At 48.1% G+C, this 17065-nt stretch overlaps 1 protein-coding gene across 1 annotated transcript; it reads right to left on the minus strand.

The window, feature by feature from the left end:
* Positions 1–10872: 10872 nt before the first annotated feature.
* On the minus strand, positions 10873–15536 carry LOC148047334 (uncharacterized). The gene is made up of 2 exons (XM_087711395.1): positions 15362–15536; positions 10873–13787 (listed from the first exon to the last, which is right to left on the minus strand). The coding sequence occupies exon 2, from the start codon at positions 13617–13619 to the stop codon at positions 11004–11006; it is 2616 nt and encodes an 871-aa protein (XP_087567521.1). The 5' UTR covers positions 13620–13787; positions 15362–15536; the 3' UTR covers positions 10873–11003.
* Positions 15537–17065: the final 1529 nt, after the last annotated feature.

The following is a 17065-nucleotide window of genomic DNA, read 5'->3' on the forward strand; positions in this document are numbered from 1 at the left end:
ATTTTCACAAAGAGTGGACTGAGGCTGGAGTCAGTGCATCAAGAGCCACCACACACAGACGGATCCTGGACATGCGCTTCAAACGTCGTATTCCTCTTGTTAAGCCGCTCCTGAACAACAAGCAACGTCAGGAGCGTCTTACCTGGGCTAAAGAAAAACAGACCTGGTCTGTTGCTCAGTGGTCCAAAGTCCTCTTTTCTGATGAGAGCTCTCGCCCGCCGTGGCCAAAAACAGTCTGTCCTCGCTGTAAAAGAGGATTTCATTGGGCAAATCAATGTCGCACAAACCCCATGCCCAAACCTGACTCACGTTTGCCTAAGCAAAGCTGTGGACATGCACATGTTATTAGGGAATTGTTTAATACCAGTTTGCACGCCTTTTTCCGTCATTTTAAATGACACCCAGCTGGCCATGTTTAAAAAAGGGGAGGAAGTTAATTACGGCAACTCTCCGATGTGGGGCCCTATCACAAGGGAGCTCCCTGCTGATGCCATGTCTCTCACCACACCCTTTGTAGCCGCCTTGAATCAGGAACAGGTAGAGATTAGACACGCTGTTCTAGACAATCGTGCTGCTATTTATTTTCTGTTATTAGTACATCATCTAGGCTGTGAATCTGTCAGAAATATGTGTTGTTTTAACTTGTCAGACACCTCTCAATTGGTCAAGCATCAGATCACTTCCTTAAGGAGCTGGCTTCCCAGATTCAAGAAGACATACTGCCAGCCTGGTGGGATGGTCTGTGGTCCTGGCTACTGGATGGCTCCTGGCTAAGGAGCATTTTTTCATCCATCATGTGTATTATAGTACTACTTGTGTCACTCTGTTGTTGTATTCAATGCATGCCTTCTCTTTTTCAGCTGTGCAGAGGCCTTTTTTCCTCAGCTAGGAAGGATATTTTGATCAACGAAACCAAATCCCTTCTGGAACCTGAGGACGAGCATGAGTTGGAGAACAGCCTGTCTATAAAGGTGTTTGCCATAACCAGTGATGAGGACAATTCTGCATTTGATGTGTCTGTTTTCCTCCTTGTCATTTTAAAACAAAAACAGAGATGTTGGAATCCATCATTGGTGTTTGTGCAGGGCAGTTTCGGCTGCCTGAAACACACACACACACAAGGATGGAGAAAACACCGTACCAGGATGTGTATTACATTCCTTTTAGCAATATGTAAACATTCCTTTTAATTAGCGTGCAGAACAGTACCAGCCTGTGTGCGAAGATGTCCAGCGCTGGCCTCTGCAATTATATCATTTGGCAAGCACCTCAAAGGGATACAGGAATGTGAGCCATGCGTGTATTTCTCTCCCTCCCTAGAGCATGAGCTTTTTGCCACGTTGTAACATTATTATTGGACTTAGTTAATCATGTGTCTTTTGATGTAATTGTATACATCTTTTCTTTGTTTGTACCTAATAAAAGAGGGTCTCCGAGCCTCGTTCAGAGCCCTCATCCCGAGAAAGAATTTGTCCGGTGTTTTCCTTCTCATTTGGCCAAAAGCATGAGCGCCCCATCGGAAGCGCTAAGCCGCACCTCACAATTATGACAAATGACGGCTTGAACTGTCTTGCTTTGCATATAATGAGTCTATCTCATATATTAGTTTCACCTGTATGGATTCTTTTATGAGAAGCAAGGGAACTGTTCAAACTGAAGCTTTTCCCACATTCTATGCATTTATAGGGTTTTTCCCCTGTATGGATCCTTTTATGGGAGGTTAGATAACTGCTACTACTGAAGCTCTTTGCACACACCGGATATTTATAGGGTTTCTCTCCTGTCTGGATCCTATTGTGGTAAGTAAGAGAAGCTTTTTCCACATTCGAGGCATTTATACGGTTTCTCTCCCATATGGATTCTGGAGGTGGCAGCTGTTTTAGAAACAGTTTTTGTGCAGCTCCCCTCTTCCCCAGCTAGCAGCCCATCAACTAGGCGGCATGAAAACAATAGGAGCCACACTTCATGTGGCCACCAATCATTTACAGAGAGCTTGCTAAGCTGAGTCTACAATGGCTGGTGAGGCTATCTGGATGGCCACTAGCTCCTTCTCGCCCTCACCTCCCCATGGCATCTTTGCCCTTCAATGCCCGCCTCTCAGGGCGCTGGAGCCTGGGTCCACTCCTTCCTTCAATCTCCTGGTCGCTCCCCCAAACCAGCCAGAGCCTATCAGCTCCTCTTGTATCCTGGAGAGCCAGAAGATGAAAGGAAACAGCATTGTGACTCCCCCTTAGAGGAATCCCCCGTGTCCCCCTGCTGACTGCTGGAGGTGTTCCCAAAGATGCGGAGGGTTCTCGCAGGTGTTCAGAGTGCTCTTCCCCAATTGCTGGGCCTTTTAGTAGTACTGAGGGGGGGAGGAATAGAGTCCTGTCCCTTTCCTGATATACTTGTAATAGATGTCTCCTCTACACCTGATGGGGTATGGCTGCTGGAAACAGGCTCAGGAAAGAAAGGATCCTAACGACAAAGGGTGTGTGTGTCTCTTCTCTTCCTCCTTGCACATATGAGCAAATGCATGACAGCCCGTCGGAAGCTGGAGGCTCAGTTGACGGAGAACCATGTGGTGAAGGAGGTGAGGGCCGAGCTGGTTCTCTCCTTCTCCTCTCTTGCCCTGGGCCCCCTTCAGCAACAGCCCTCCTTCTTCTTCCTCTCCAGGAATTGGACCTGCTGGACTCCTCTAATGCCGTCTACAAGCTCATTGATCCCGTGCTGGTGAAGCAGGACACAGAGGAAGCCAAAGCAACTGTGGGAAAGAGGCTGGAGTACATCACAGGGGAGATGTGAGTGGGCAAGGGTTCCTGGGTGGGGCCTCCAGCTCCCGAGGCAGTGTACGTCAGGGTCCCCACAGCTCTTCTGAGGTTTCTCCCCATGCTCAGGCATTCACTGGCCTGGTTCTCTGTCCGCAGCAAACGCTACGAGGCTCAGATTCAGGATTACGAGCGGAAGTCGGAGCAGCATCGGGAGGCCCTGGGCCGGCTGCAGCAGGAATTCCAGCGGACCCAGGGCAAGGTGTCCGTCAAGACCTGAAAGGGGAGCATGGAGGGAGGGGTGGGCCGGCCGGCCCCCAGGCCTGCCATTTGGGCCTTTTGGATCACTTCAAATAAAATTCTGTTGGACCTTTTGTGTGTGTCCTCTCTTTCACTGGGGTGTGGGGAACCCAGAACTCCCAGAGGAAGATGCCCAGTGAGGGGAAGCCATCCGAAGGTGGATGCAGCTGAAGTGCTTGGGTAAGTGAGCTCAGCCACGTGAAAAAGACATGATGAATCTTCCATGTGAAGACAAACTTTTCCTGACTTCAGACGAGGGACAAAACCTGAGCATCTGTAAAAGGAACCCCTTTGCTTAACTGGGGTACAGACCGCATTCCTCCTGGATTCCTCTAATTCAGCAGTACCCAACCTTTCCCGCTTGGCAGCCTGGCCAAGCATGGGGTGGTATGTTAGTAGCAGGCACACACAGGCGTGTGCAGCTCCATTTGTGTGAACTACAGGTACAGGTGAACCTGCACTTGTGAAAGGAACTTTCACGAAAGGAAAGCTGGTGCATAAACCTCTACTTGTGTGAATGGAGGGCGCTTGCCTGCTAAAACTCCATTCACATGAGTACAGAGCATGCATACGGTTGCCGCTCACACAGATGGTGGTGTACGTGCATGCATGCACCTGCCACTCTCCCCATGTCGGGTCGGTCCACCAAATCACATTTTTCAGTGCTGTTGTAACTGGCACTAAACAAACAGTTGTAAGTCAAGGTGTACCTGTACTCTTTCCCCCTCCTGAAGATACACCCCTGCATTGTTTCAATATTCCGTCTCCCCACACCAGTCAGGTTGAAGCACTTAGCCAAGCCTGGAGACCACCAGATCCAGATTCTCTGCATATACGAGCCATTTTGGGATTTCCCTCCCCCTCCCACATTCCTCAGGTGATCTCAGAGATCCATTGCTCTGTCCAAGAAAGTTCCCTGCTTTGGATCGGCCGCAGGCATTTTGCTGGGGTGGGGGAGCATGGATGGCGGAGGCGTGGGGGACAGCGTGTGAGGCCGCTGGGTCACATTAACCTGCCGAGCCAATGGCGGGCAAGCAGCGCCTGTCAGGTTTTGGCAGGAAACAGGAGTCTTGGAATCGCCTCAGCTGCTTCTCCGCTGGACACGAATCTCCCTCCTTTCCCCGAGGAAAGGCATACGGTAGGTTGTAGGTTGTAGGTTGTAGGTTGCGTTTATTTATAGGCCGCCCTTTTCCCTGAGGGGACTCAGGGCGGCTAACAACTTATGGGAGGGGAAGACATACAATAACATAAAAATACAATATATAACTAAGATCAAACAACATTCATTCAATATTCGGGCGGGGGCAAACTATGGTCTTTACCCCCAGGCCTGGCGGGATAGCCAGATCTTGAGGGCTGTGCGGAAGGTCTGAAGGGTGGTGAGGGTACGAATCTCCACGGGGAGATCGTTCCAGAGGGTCGGAGCTGCTACAGAAAAGGCTCTCCTCCGCGTAGTTGCCAGCCGACACTGGCTGGCAGATGGCACTCGGAGGAGGCCTAATCTGTGGGATCTTATGGGTCGAGAGGAGGTAATTGGCAGAAGGCGGTCTCCCAAGTACGCAGATCCACTACCATGAAGGGCTTTATAGGTAGTAAGAAGCACCTTGAAGTGCACACGGAGGCCAACAGGTAGCCAGTGCAGCTCGCGGAGGATAGGTGTTATGTGGGCGAACCGAGGTGCACCCACGATCACTCGCGCGGCCGCATTCTGGACTAGCTGAAGCCGCCGAATGCTCCTCAAGGGCAGCCCCATGTAGAGCACATTGCAGTATTCCAGCCTAGAGGTCACGAGGGCGCGAGTGACTGTTGTGAGAGCCTCCCGATTCAGGTAGGGTCGCAACTGGCGCACCAGGCGAACCTGGGCAAATGCCCCCCTGGTCACAGCCGACAGGTGGTGATCAAAAGTCAGCTGTGGATCCAGGAGGACTCCCAAGTTGCGAACCCTGTCTGAGGGGTGTAAATTTTGACCCCCCAGCCTGATCGTTGGTACACTAGCCAAATTTTTGGGAGGGAAACACAACAGCCACTCGGTCTTTTCTGGGTTGAGTACAAGCTTGTTAGCCCACATCCAGTCCCTAACGGCTTCAAGACCCCGGTTCATCACGTCCACCGCTTCATTGAGTTGGCACGGGGCGGACAGATACAGCTGCGTATCGTCCGCGTATTGGTGGTATCTTATCCCGTGCCTCCGAATGATCTCGCCCAGCGGTTTCATGTAGATGTTAAATAGTACGGGGGACAGGACCGACCCCTGCGGCACCCCATATGATAGGGGCCTCGTGGTCGATCTCTGACCCCCGACCAACACCGACTGCGACCTGTCCGAGAGGTAGGAGGAGAACCACCGTAAAACGGTGCCTCCCACCCCCACCTCCCGCAGTCGTCGCAGAAGGATACCATGGTCGATGGTATCGAAAGCCGCTGAGAGGTCGAGGAGAACCAAGATGGAGGCATAGCCTCCATCCCTGGCTCTCCAGAGATCATCGGTCAATGCGACCAAAGCGGTTTCTGTGCTGTAACCAGGTCTGAAGCCGGACTGGAAGGGGTCCAGGTAATCGGCTTCCTCCAAGGACCGTTGGAGCTGGTAGGCCACCACCTTCTCAACAACCTTCCCAATGAAGGGGAGGTTGGAGACTGGACGATAGTTGTTAAGTATGGCTGGATCCAAAGATGGTTTCTTCAGGAGGGGTCTCACCACCGCCGTTTTAAGTGCGGCGGGGAAGTGCCCCTCCCGAAGCGAGGCGGTAATAACCGCTTGGATCCAGCCCCGTGTCACCTCCCCGCTGTTAGCAACCAGCCAGGAGGGACACGGGTCCAGTACACAGGTGGAGGCACTCACAGCCCTCATGGCCTTGTCCACGTCCCCAGAAGTAACATCCTGAAACTCAACCCAGCGATGGTCAACCAACTCGTCCTCTCGTGCCTCGGCTGGCTCTGCAAAGGTGGAGTCCAAATCCGACCGAAACCGAGCAACTTTGTCCGCCAAGAACTGGGCATAATCCTCAGCCCTACCCTGCAAGGGGTCCCCCGTATCCCTCTTATTTAAGAGGGAGCGGGTTATCCTAAACAGGGCGGCTGGACGAGACTCGGCGGACGCAACCAAGGTGGCAATATAAGATCTCTTTGCTGCCCTAAGTGCCCTGATGTAATCCTTGGTGCAGGTTGTTAAGAGTGCTCGGTTCAGTTCGGATTTATCGGACCTCCACAAGTGCTCTAGGCGTCTCCTCCGGCGCTTCCTCTCCCGGAGCTCCTCGGTGAACCAAGGAGGCCTCCGGGATCCGCCGCCTCGGAGGGGCCGTAGTGGCGCAATCCGGTCGAGGGTCTCCGATGCTGCCGAATGCCAGGCGGCAGCCAGAGTCTCTACCGGACTGTGGGCGAGAGTATCAGGAATAACCCCAAGCTCCGTCTGGAACCTCAAAGGGTCCATAAGTCGCCTGGGGCGGAACCACTTGGTCGGTTCCTCCTCCCTACAGTGGGGGTTTGGTCTTCGGAAGTCAAGCCTCAGTAGGCAGTGGTCTGACCACGACAGGGGTATGATCTCATTACCCCTCAGACCAAGATCACAAGTCCACTGCTCCGAGAGGAATACGAGGTCGAGCGTGTGACCCGCAGAGTGGGTTGGGCCCTGAATTATCTGGGTCAAGCCCATGGCTGTCATGGAGGCCATGAACTCCTGCGCCCCATCCGAGTGTTCACCGAGCGTAGGCAAATTGAAATCCCCCAGGACCATAAGCCTGGGGAACTCAACTGCCAGCTCGGCTACCAACTCGAGGAGCGAGGGGAGGGCTGCTGCAACGCTGTTGGGAGGCAGGTACGTTAGCAGCAGACCCACTTGACCCTTAAGGTCCAACCTCACCAGCAGGCACTCACACCCGACAAGCTCCGGAGCAGGGATCCTACGAGGAACCAAAGACTCCCGAATAACGATAGCCACACCCCCACCCCTTCTCTGAGCTCTCGGCTGATGAAGCACCTGAAATCCTTCTGGGCACATCTCTACGAGGGGGACTCCTCCCTCCGGGCCCAGCCAGGTTTCAGTAATACATGCCAGGTCTGCCCCCTCGTCTAAAATTAAGTCCCGGACGAGGGGAGCCTTGTGAACAACAGACCTGGCATTTAGCGACAACAGCCGGAGACCAGGGTCCTGACTACTCGCGCCATCTGGCCTCGGAGTGGGACCTATAGGGCCGGAAGGAGGGATCGCTGTAACATAGCGAACCCTCCTTCCCCGGTAATGGCCAGCCCTAAAGTCCCCGCCATATCTGCCCCTCCCCGTTATGACCGTAATGCTCCGACCCACTCCCGTGTCCGTGGTTCCCCCAACCACACCTACAGCTCCCGCATTCCCGATCAGGCCCTCCGAATCAGACACACTCATTCGTTCACTCAAACAGTCCCCACGTGATAATTAAAACACACGAATACAACAATATAGGGTAATAAAAGTGGGCGCTTTCACTCAGTCACATGCAATCACATACACTCATCATACCGATTTAAAATAAAAATTTTAAATTAAAATTAAAAATTTAAAATTGCGCAATGTGCAAAAAGCGTATAAGGCTTGTATAAGGTCTTAATTGTCTTAGTCTTCTCCTCTACAAGTCCGGTGGGAGTTCTGGCAAGAGTTCATTGAGTTCAATGGGGGGGGGAGCAGTTCAATGGGGGGGAGCAGTCCAGAGAGGGGTATTCTGTCCCTCTCCCTTCCTCCACGTCCCAGAAACTGTGCCCTAAGCCAGAAGGGTTTCCTCTGAAAGGGCTGAGATAACGTCTCTGGGCCTCCATAGATGATAATAAACCCACAAGGTGACCAGATTGCAAGTCCAGGCATCCAGCTACTATAAATAAAGGGGGCCAGGTGGCAGAGAGGCCCCGAAGCCGTGGAAAAATCACACAGGACAAGCTACACCAAGGGGAAGGCCAGTTCAAATGGGGCGAAGGGGGGGGCGTCCAAGAGGGGTCACGGAGACAGCACAAACAACTCCCCAACCTCGCCCAATATTCTGCCAAGCCAGCCCCTTCTCTGGGATAGTCTGAAGTTCGTGTAGCATAGGAGAGCAAACAAAGATTGTTAAAAGGAGCCGGGGGCGCCGCGTTTCGCAAGCCAGTAGAGCCGATAGAACAGGGGGGGGGGCGCTTAAAGAGGCAGCGGTCGCAGCAAGCAAGCCGACTGCCCAGCTTCGTCCAGCGCCGTTTCAAATCACCTACCACCTCCCCAGAATTAGAGTCACAGCTGCTAAGCACCTTCCAAGGCTCCTCGTAGTCGACGGAGGGAACGGGGCTAAGGTTGTAAAAAGAAGCCTCCAAAGACGGCGCCGCCAACGCGCCGCCGCCACGATCCTGGTTTATGCCGCCGAACGCTCTCAGAAATGCTGCGGGTGACTTCCTGGTCCAGAGGCCGCCCCGTCGCGACAACTCCCCAAACAAACGATGGTCCAGGTACCCCAAATGTCGCTCTCTCGCTGGGGCTCCCTCCTGCATAGTCTCGAGCCGGGTTGTTAGTATTTTTTAGGTGTTTTCCGCTCACCCAGACCGGAGAGAAGAAGACAGCAGCCATTTGCCTCGCACATGCGCAGTTGTTTTGCACATACATTAAACTAAAGTACCCACCCTGGCCAGACCCAGCCCGCCCAATTCCACTTCTGAGATCAGACCCCCCCACCCAAATCCACTTCTGAGGTTGGCAGCCTCTAGGTGTCTCCTCTCTTGGCGGGGAGGAGCATACATAGGCTATGTTGACGTCCCCTGTTGCTACTGGTGGGAGTGCAATCCAGGGTCCCTAGAAGGGGATAAGGAGCCCCAATCAGTAAGTAAGATGTTGGAGAAAAGGCTGCAGGGCAAGGGAGGTGGGAGTGAGATTTCTCCCCTTCTCTTCTGCCCACACTCCTCCCAGTTCACTTCTCTGAGCAGGAAACGGTGGTCCTGAGAGAGGTTGGGAACCTATTTACTGGCTGAGAGGATGAGAAGGAGGCACCTCCAGAGGGAAGCACCGCCCTCAGGGATCTCCAGAGCTCCTCAGGGACCAATCCTGCTCCTCCTTTCTCTCAGACTCTGAATTAGGCCACCCTCTGGGCCTCTCCTCTCCCTCAGGCCCTCCTCTACCTCAATGGTGTCCAGCCGAGAATATCTTTCCAACACCCCCACCTTGAGGATCTTGGGGCCCCACCACCTCCACATCCTTTAAAGTATCCCTGATTTAGGCAAGCGAGAAAAAAGTCCCCAACCCAAAAGAAGGACCAGAGTTTGCTGGGCCGCTCCCCTCAATTCAGCAGGTTCCCTGAAGGAAAACACCTCAGTGGATCCCTCAGGCTCACTCCATGGCTGAGGCTGAATGACTGGGAGTATCCTCAGATCCTACTACATGACTCCACTCAACCCCAAATATCCTTCAAAATAACAATGGTATCTCTTACAAGGCAAAGAGAAAGGGTGAAATTGCTGGCTGGAGAATACGAAATACCTTGAAATAATAATATATTCAACTACTATATTATTTAATTGTATTTAATGAAAAGATGCTGGTAAATGTCTTCCCATTGACTCCTTGAAGCACAAATCCTCGTCTATCACTCAAAAGTCCAAATGGATGCTCAGACTGTAGAAAGCAGCCAAAGGCTTTCTGTTCTCTGGTTATCCTTTGAATACTCTGATGTAAAGAAGATAAAGTTGGCCAACTGTGCATGGATTCCACAGCTGCAAAATTAAGTAATTAAGATTACTTAAAAATGCCAAGATTTTATAATGAGCAATGTTCCCCGATTTTATAGGCTATGTCTCTTCTTTGCTTCTTTCTACCTTGCTAATGCTTTTCTCATTTCATGATTTTCAATGTATCACTGTGAAACGTGAAACTGAGTCAGATCTGAACGCATTCCACCACCCCTCTAGCACTTTCTAAAATTTTATTCTACTCCCCCTCCCTCCGATAAGTTCTCTTACATATGAGAAAGGTTGTTAATAATCAGGAAATCTGTTCTTTAAAAATATATCGATAAAATGTACAAAGTCACAATCATGCTTGTAACAGTTTTCTCCAAAACCATAGCAACCTGATATGTCAACTATGATTGATCTTTCTGATGAACTTGAGAACACAAAATGAAGGAGCCAGTAAAGCGGCATTTGAAAATCTTGAGAAATAGAAAATACGGTAATGATTGATCAGAGAAACCGACCAATGAATAACTTAAATCAAGATCTTTAAAAAAATGTTAGATCAATAAATCCATTTTCTCAAGCCTCCAAGTAATGTGTCCTGAAAATTAAAGTCCATGGCATCCATCTTTCTTTTCAAATCCATTTATTAGGAACACATTAAATTGTCAAGGATTTGGTAGAACTCCAACTCTGAACCAGATCCAGAATTACACCCTATAAAAGCAAAAGTTTGAACCCCCCAAAAAACTCATAATCTTCAATCACTTGTCAGTCCAACAGTCTGGCGACTCCAAATTCCACCTCCGGCCAGCTGCAGGTCTCTTCTCTTCCCACAGGAAATGCGACCTAAATATGACATTCCCCCCTTATCTTTACAACCCCCCTGCCTTTCAACAGTTAGAAAGTGGCGAGCCTGAAAGTATTTTTAAATTCATTTACTACAAACCTAAATGCTAATAAAAAAAGAGTACAAAGGCTACAATAAAATATGGTTCCATATATGTAATCTTCAGGGCCGACACATTTTTAAAGCCCCTTTCAGCTAGGTTAGGAGAGTATTAATATGGTAAATAAATTGATTGCTTTCCACGGGAGATTTTTTCTCTCCTCTGTGGATTCTTTCTTGAGAAGCATTCTGTGTTCACAAAAACACCTTCCTCATTCCGTACATTTCTATTTCCCTCCTGTGTGAATCCTCTTATGGGAACAGGTGACTTAATTACACTAGTGCAATTTCTTCCATGTGTGGTATTAATATGGTAAGTAAGGGACTGGCTTGTACTCAAACTCTTCCCAAATTCATGGCATACATGATTTCTCTCCTTTATGAATCCTGTTATGGGAAGTAAGGGTACGGTTATCACAGAAGCCCTTTCCACATTCCAAGCATTTATAAGGCTTCTCTCCTGTGTGGGTTCTTTTATGGTAAATCAGATGGCCACTAGCAGCGAAGGTCTTTCCACAGACTGTGCACTTATAAGGTTTTTCCCCTGTATGGGTCCTATTATGGATACCAAGTTGACTACTGTTGTGGAAACTCTTCCCACACTCTAGACATTTATAGGGTTTTTCTCCTGTGTGGATCCGTTTATGAGAAGTAAGAGAACTCTTTACACTGAAGCTCTTTCCACACTCCATGCATGTATAGGGTTTCTCTCCTGTGTGAAACCGTTTATGGAAGTTCAGGTAACTGCTGTTTCTGTAGCTCTTTCCACACTCCATGCATTTATAGGGTTTTTCTCCTGTGTGGACTCGTTTATGGGAAACAAGGGCACTCCTTTGGCTGAAACCCTTCCCACAGTCTAGGCATTTATAGGGTTTTTCTCCTGTGTGGACTCGTTTATGGGAAGCAAGGGCACTGCTTTGGCTGAAAGCCTTCCCACAGTCTAGGCATTTATAGGGTTTCTCTCCTGTATGGATCCGTTTGTGAGAAGCAACAGCACTGCTTGTAGTGAAGCATTTTCCACACTCCGTGCATTTATAGGGTTTTTCTCCTGTGTGGACTCGTTTATGGGAAGCAAGGGCACTGCTTTGGCTGAAAGCCTTCCCACAGTCTAGGCATTTAAAGGGTTTCTCGCCTGTATGAATCCTTTGATGGGAAGTAAGGCCACCACTTTGACTAAAGCTTTTCCCACACTCTATGCATTTAAAGGGTTTCTCTCCCACATGGATCAATTTATGTTTAGTAAAATAACTGCTTGTACTGAAGGTCTTCCCACAGTCTACACATTTATAGGGTTTTTCTCCAGAATGTATCCTTTTATGGTAAGTAAGATAACTCTTCATACTGAACCTTTTCCCACAGTCTAGACATTTATAGGGTTTTACCCCTGAATGGATCCGTCTATGGCATATCAGGTAACTACTAGTGCTGAAGTTCTTCCCGCACTGTATGCATTTAAAGGGTTTTTCTCCAGTATGTACCCTTTTATGGGAAGTAAGGAAACTCTTCCGACTGAACCTTTGTCCACAATCCACACATTTATAAGGTTTTCTCCCTGTATGGATCATTTTGTGGCGCCTGAAGTAACTACTACTGCTGAAGCTCTTCTCACACTGTTTGCATTTATAGGGTTTTTCTCCTGTGTGGATCCTTTTATGAGAAGTAAGAGAACTCTTTACACTGAAGCTCTTTTCACACTCCGTGCATTTATAAGGCTTTTCTCCTGTGTGGATCCGATAATGGGCAGCAAGGGAACTGCTTTGGCTGAAGCTCTTCCCACAATCTAGGCATTTATAGGGTTTTTTTCCTGTGTGGACCCGATAATGGGTAGCAAGGCCACTGCTTTGGCTGAAGCTCTTCCCACAGTCTAGGCATTTATAGAGTTTTTTTCCTGTGTGGATCCGTTCATGAGAAGTAAGAGTACTCTTTCTCCTGAAGCTCTTTCCACACTCCAGGCATTCATAGGGTTTTTCTCCTATGTGGACCAATTTATGGGAAGCAAGGCCACTGCTTTGGCTGAAGCCCCTCCCACAATCTAGGCATTTATAGGGTTTTTCTCCTGTGTGGATCAATTTATGGGAAGCAAGGCTACCGCTTTGGCTGAAGCCCCTCCCACAATCTAGGCATTTATAGGGTTTTTCTCCTGTGTGAACCAATTTATGGGTAGCAAGGCCACTGCTTTGGCTGAAGCCCCTCCCACAATCTAGGCATTTATAGGGTTTTTCTCCTGTGTGGATCCGTTTATGAGAAGTAAGAGAAGACCTTACACTGAAGCTCTTTCCACACTCCAGGCATTCATAGGGTTTGTCTCCTGTGTGGACCAATTTATGGGAAGCAAGGCTACCACTTCGGCTGAAGCCCCTTCCACACTCCATGCATTTATAGGGTTTTTCTCCTGTATGTATCTTTTTATGGGAAGCAAGGGCACTGCTTTGTCTGAAGCCCCTCCCACAATCTAGGCATTTATAGGGTTTTTCTCCTGTGTGGACCCTTTTATGGGAAGCAAGGGCACTGCTTTGGCTGAAGCCCCTCCCACAATCTAAGCATTTATAGGGTTTTTCTCCTGTGTGGACCCTTTTATGGTAAGTGAGAGAACTCTTTACACTGAAGCTCTTTCCACACTCAGTGCATTCATAGGCTTTTCCCGCTTTATGGATCCTTTTGTGGGATTTCAGATAGGCTTTATACTTGAAGCTCTTTCCACACTCCAGGCACTTATAGAGCTTTTCTCTAGTGTGGATCTTTTTATGAGAAGTTAAATTACCTCTCAACCCCACGCTTTTTCCATAGTCCATACCATTGTAGGGCTTCTCCCTTGCCTGGATCATTTTATGTGAAGTAACATTATTACTGCTGGAAACTTTTGCACTTTTGTAGTGGTTACTAACATTAGGGCTTGCTTTGAATCTTTTTCTACTTCGACATTTCTCCGTACTTTCTTTGGAATCATGTTGGGTCAGGAAACGATCCATTTCCACACACTCAAAAATAGTTTTTTTTCTCCGATTGTGCTTCTTTCCACGTTTTCTCCTTCCCCGATAATTTGTAGATGTCTCCTCAGGAATTTCAGTTTTGATTATTTGCAATGGCACTAAATTTGACTCCTGGTCATTTCCCTTCTTCTGCGCATCAAATGCTTGCTGGGGGAAGAGAAATAAATTAGAATAATCTACAATCTCCACTTTGGTATTCCTATGCACAGGTTTATCTATTACTGGGCGTCTGCACCGAGGGAAATGACAGCATATGAATATTAGTTATTAACTTAAAACACTAGTGTGGCTGTTCATCTAACCCTCATTAAAAGCTTAAAGCAAAAAAACAAGTCTTGACAACAGGACTTGGCACCCAACTTGTCTCATCTATGAGGCACCCAACTTGCATTTAGTAAGAGAACATATATCATTGCAACATAAAGCAAGACAAAATTTGTTGCTGAGTAGGACAACTACAACAGGCAAAAACATCCTATCCCTGATCATCTTTCCAATAACTCTGCAGTAATGACCCAGGGGTGGGTCAAAGATGATTACAAGCAGGGACGTGCAGTCACGGGAGGCGGGGCCTCACCAGTGTCATGAGGAAAAGAAAAGAAATTTTAAAATAATTAAAAAGGCTAAGGTAGTTGCTGCCAGATTCCAGAGTCACAGTGACTCTGAGTCTGCTTAATGCTAACTGTAGAGGGAGGCGAGAGAACTATGGGCCTCTTTTGCATAAGAAATTTTTCGCCTTTTAACCCTTGCTTAACTCTGAGCAAGGGTTAAAAGGCGAAAAATTCCCTATGCAAAGGAGGCACATGATTCTCCCACCTCCTGATCTGGGAGCAGCAAATCGTCCCTGTTGCTTTTTTATTTAATTTTTTACATTTTCATTATGGTGGGTGGACAAGAGGAGAGTTGAAAGTGTTTCCACAGCTGGAAAAGGTATATGGATTGGACGGAGGGAGAGAGGGGATTCAAAATTATTGTAATTTAATTTGTAATTTTTTGTAAGGAATTTGTCTCTGTGTGTGTGTGTTTCTTTCTTCATAGCGGTGGGGCGGAGGAGGGCATGCGGTGGAGTGCGGCAGCGACATTCTCACCACTGTGTCCCAACAGGCCAGGTGTCTCGCATTTATGTTCGCCATAAACGCGAGACACCTGGCCTGTTGGACACAACGATGGCGGGGGGAGGAATGGGCGGACGGTGCAAGGACTTTAAAGTCCTGGCGCCGGGGCCCTGCCGCCACTTTAAAGCCCTGCCGCCGCGTCCCGGCGCCGTCCGCCATAGAGCAGGACCGGCTCCTGTTCTATGGCGGACGGTGCTAGGACTTTAAAGTCCTGCCACCAGGGCCCTGCCGCCACTTTAAAGCCCTGCTGCCACATCGCGGGTGGCAGGGCTTTAAAGTCCCGGTGCCGCTTCCACCATAGAGCAGGTCCCGGTCCCGCTCTATGGCGGATGCGGCACCGGGGCTTTCGCGCTTGCCTCACCGGCCATGAAGCTCACCGCACGTCACTGATTACAAGACTGAATGTCAACCCTTGCTGGTCACTATACTGATCTCTTTCTTCTAAATGCAACTTAAAAGACCATGACAGGGGACCGGAATTAATATAAGAGGAAAAAAGGAGAGTATGGAATCATTTTTAACAACTTATGTACATATCCAAGTTGTAAATAAAGTATCTAGTGACACCTTGCTATGACTTAAATTTTCCTCCAGAGGAACCCTCACCTAAAGAAGCCATGATCCTAGACATTTCCAACATGACTTCTTCATGCAGGACTTTCTGGTTGGGATCAAGCAGCAACCACTCTTCACTCTTGAAATGGATGGCCACCTCCCCAAAGGACACAGGACTCTAAACAAGGAAGAATCCATGTGAGCAGATAGAATTTGCAAGACCTCCTTTAATCTGCAAAGCCTAAGAGCACAAAGTGAAAATTCTTGACTGGGCCTTTCCCTAGTTGGACTTAATATAGTATGATAAAAAGGACAACATTCACAGTCTATGCCTGACAGCCAATTACGACATTTTAGCACTACTTTGACTGACTCTGCTGACCTTCAATGTCAGCAACCTGCCTTGATCAAGTGGCATAGTGTGCCTCAGACACACCATCTACCAGTAGCCCCAACATTTCATGATATTTTCAAGAGGTTCTGTAGGATTTCTGTGTATCATAGTAACCAAATGGTCTTTGTGGTTCTTTGAAGGGTCAGCCTTGCTCACTCTCATGAACTTTCATGAAAATACTAGGAAGGCACTTCCATCCATCAAAATGCTCATGATACACAAAGCAATTTATCAAGGGAGAAAGAGAATATAACTTTATTCTCACTTTGAATGTACGCTGTTTGGTATATATTAAAATGAAATTTTGTTGCGTACAGTCCTTAAGGGTCTCCACCTCTAATAATTAAATACAAAATTATGCATATAATCACATATATGACACGGAGAAACAACACAGTTTAGTTTGGATGTATACGTGGCGAGAGAAACAGATCTTGGAAGTTTACCAGGCATAGGGAACAAAGCTGTTACAGAATCTGGTAGTCCTGCTAGAAATACTCCTCATCCAACGAAGGAAATGGAGACGCTGGTTTGCATGCTTCACTAAGGATGATGTGTGGAGACCAGTTCAGATTCTTTGGTACCTGCATTTGCAACACTTAATACTGTTGACCATGTCTACTGCTGCATCCTTCATATGGAATGGAGTATGACCAGGCCGACCGTTTCTAATATCTATGATGATCTCCTTCGTTTTATTAACATTTCTGCTTCTCCTGTTTTTATTCCTTTCATCAATGATAGGAAAACAAGATTATGGTTACAACAAACTATACTTAGCCTAACCACTCATGTCTCCTGTCTGCTTTACTTGGGATAGGCAATATGAAGTGCCATGTGGCATTTTTTGAAACCAGAATTATATAACCTGTCAGGGTAAAGATTTAAGAGCTGACCAACTGCTACCATGATGTAATGCTGGGAATGAGTCAGCAAGGTTTTTGGGCCGATACCATTTTAAGAGCCTGTAATAAGAAGAGACCTGTTGGGGGATATCTCTCTTTCCGTGTGTGCTTCTGTGCTTTAATTTGCTGATTGCTTTCTCTTTGAGGTCGGACTAAAGAACATGTATGTATATATTCTTTTTAGATAAAACCACTATTTAAATACAAACTTCTGTTTGATGTATCTGCTCCTGGGTTGTCTCACATAGTCACAGTGTGCGCACTCTGACATAACCACTAAATAATTCCATTCATCTCCAAAACTTAGTTGAGAGATGGGCCTAGTTTGACTGATCATCAATTTAAATATCCTTGTTGTGCTTTGCTCAGGAATAGCAGTAATGATATGTAGAGTCGGCAAAGGAAATTAGAGGCCTCCTAATTCTCCCCCATATAAGCGGCTAACCTCTTCTTTCT

Source organism: Thamnophis sirtalis, unplaced genomic scaffold (genome assembly GCF_051295495.1).
Source record: "Thamnophis sirtalis isolate CommonGarterSnake01/CBP01778 unplaced genomic scaffold, rThaSir2_p1.2 scaffold_3, whole genome shotgun sequence".
Classification (NCBI taxonomy): Eukaryota; Metazoa; Chordata; class Lepidosauria; order Squamata; family Natricidae; genus Thamnophis; species Thamnophis sirtalis.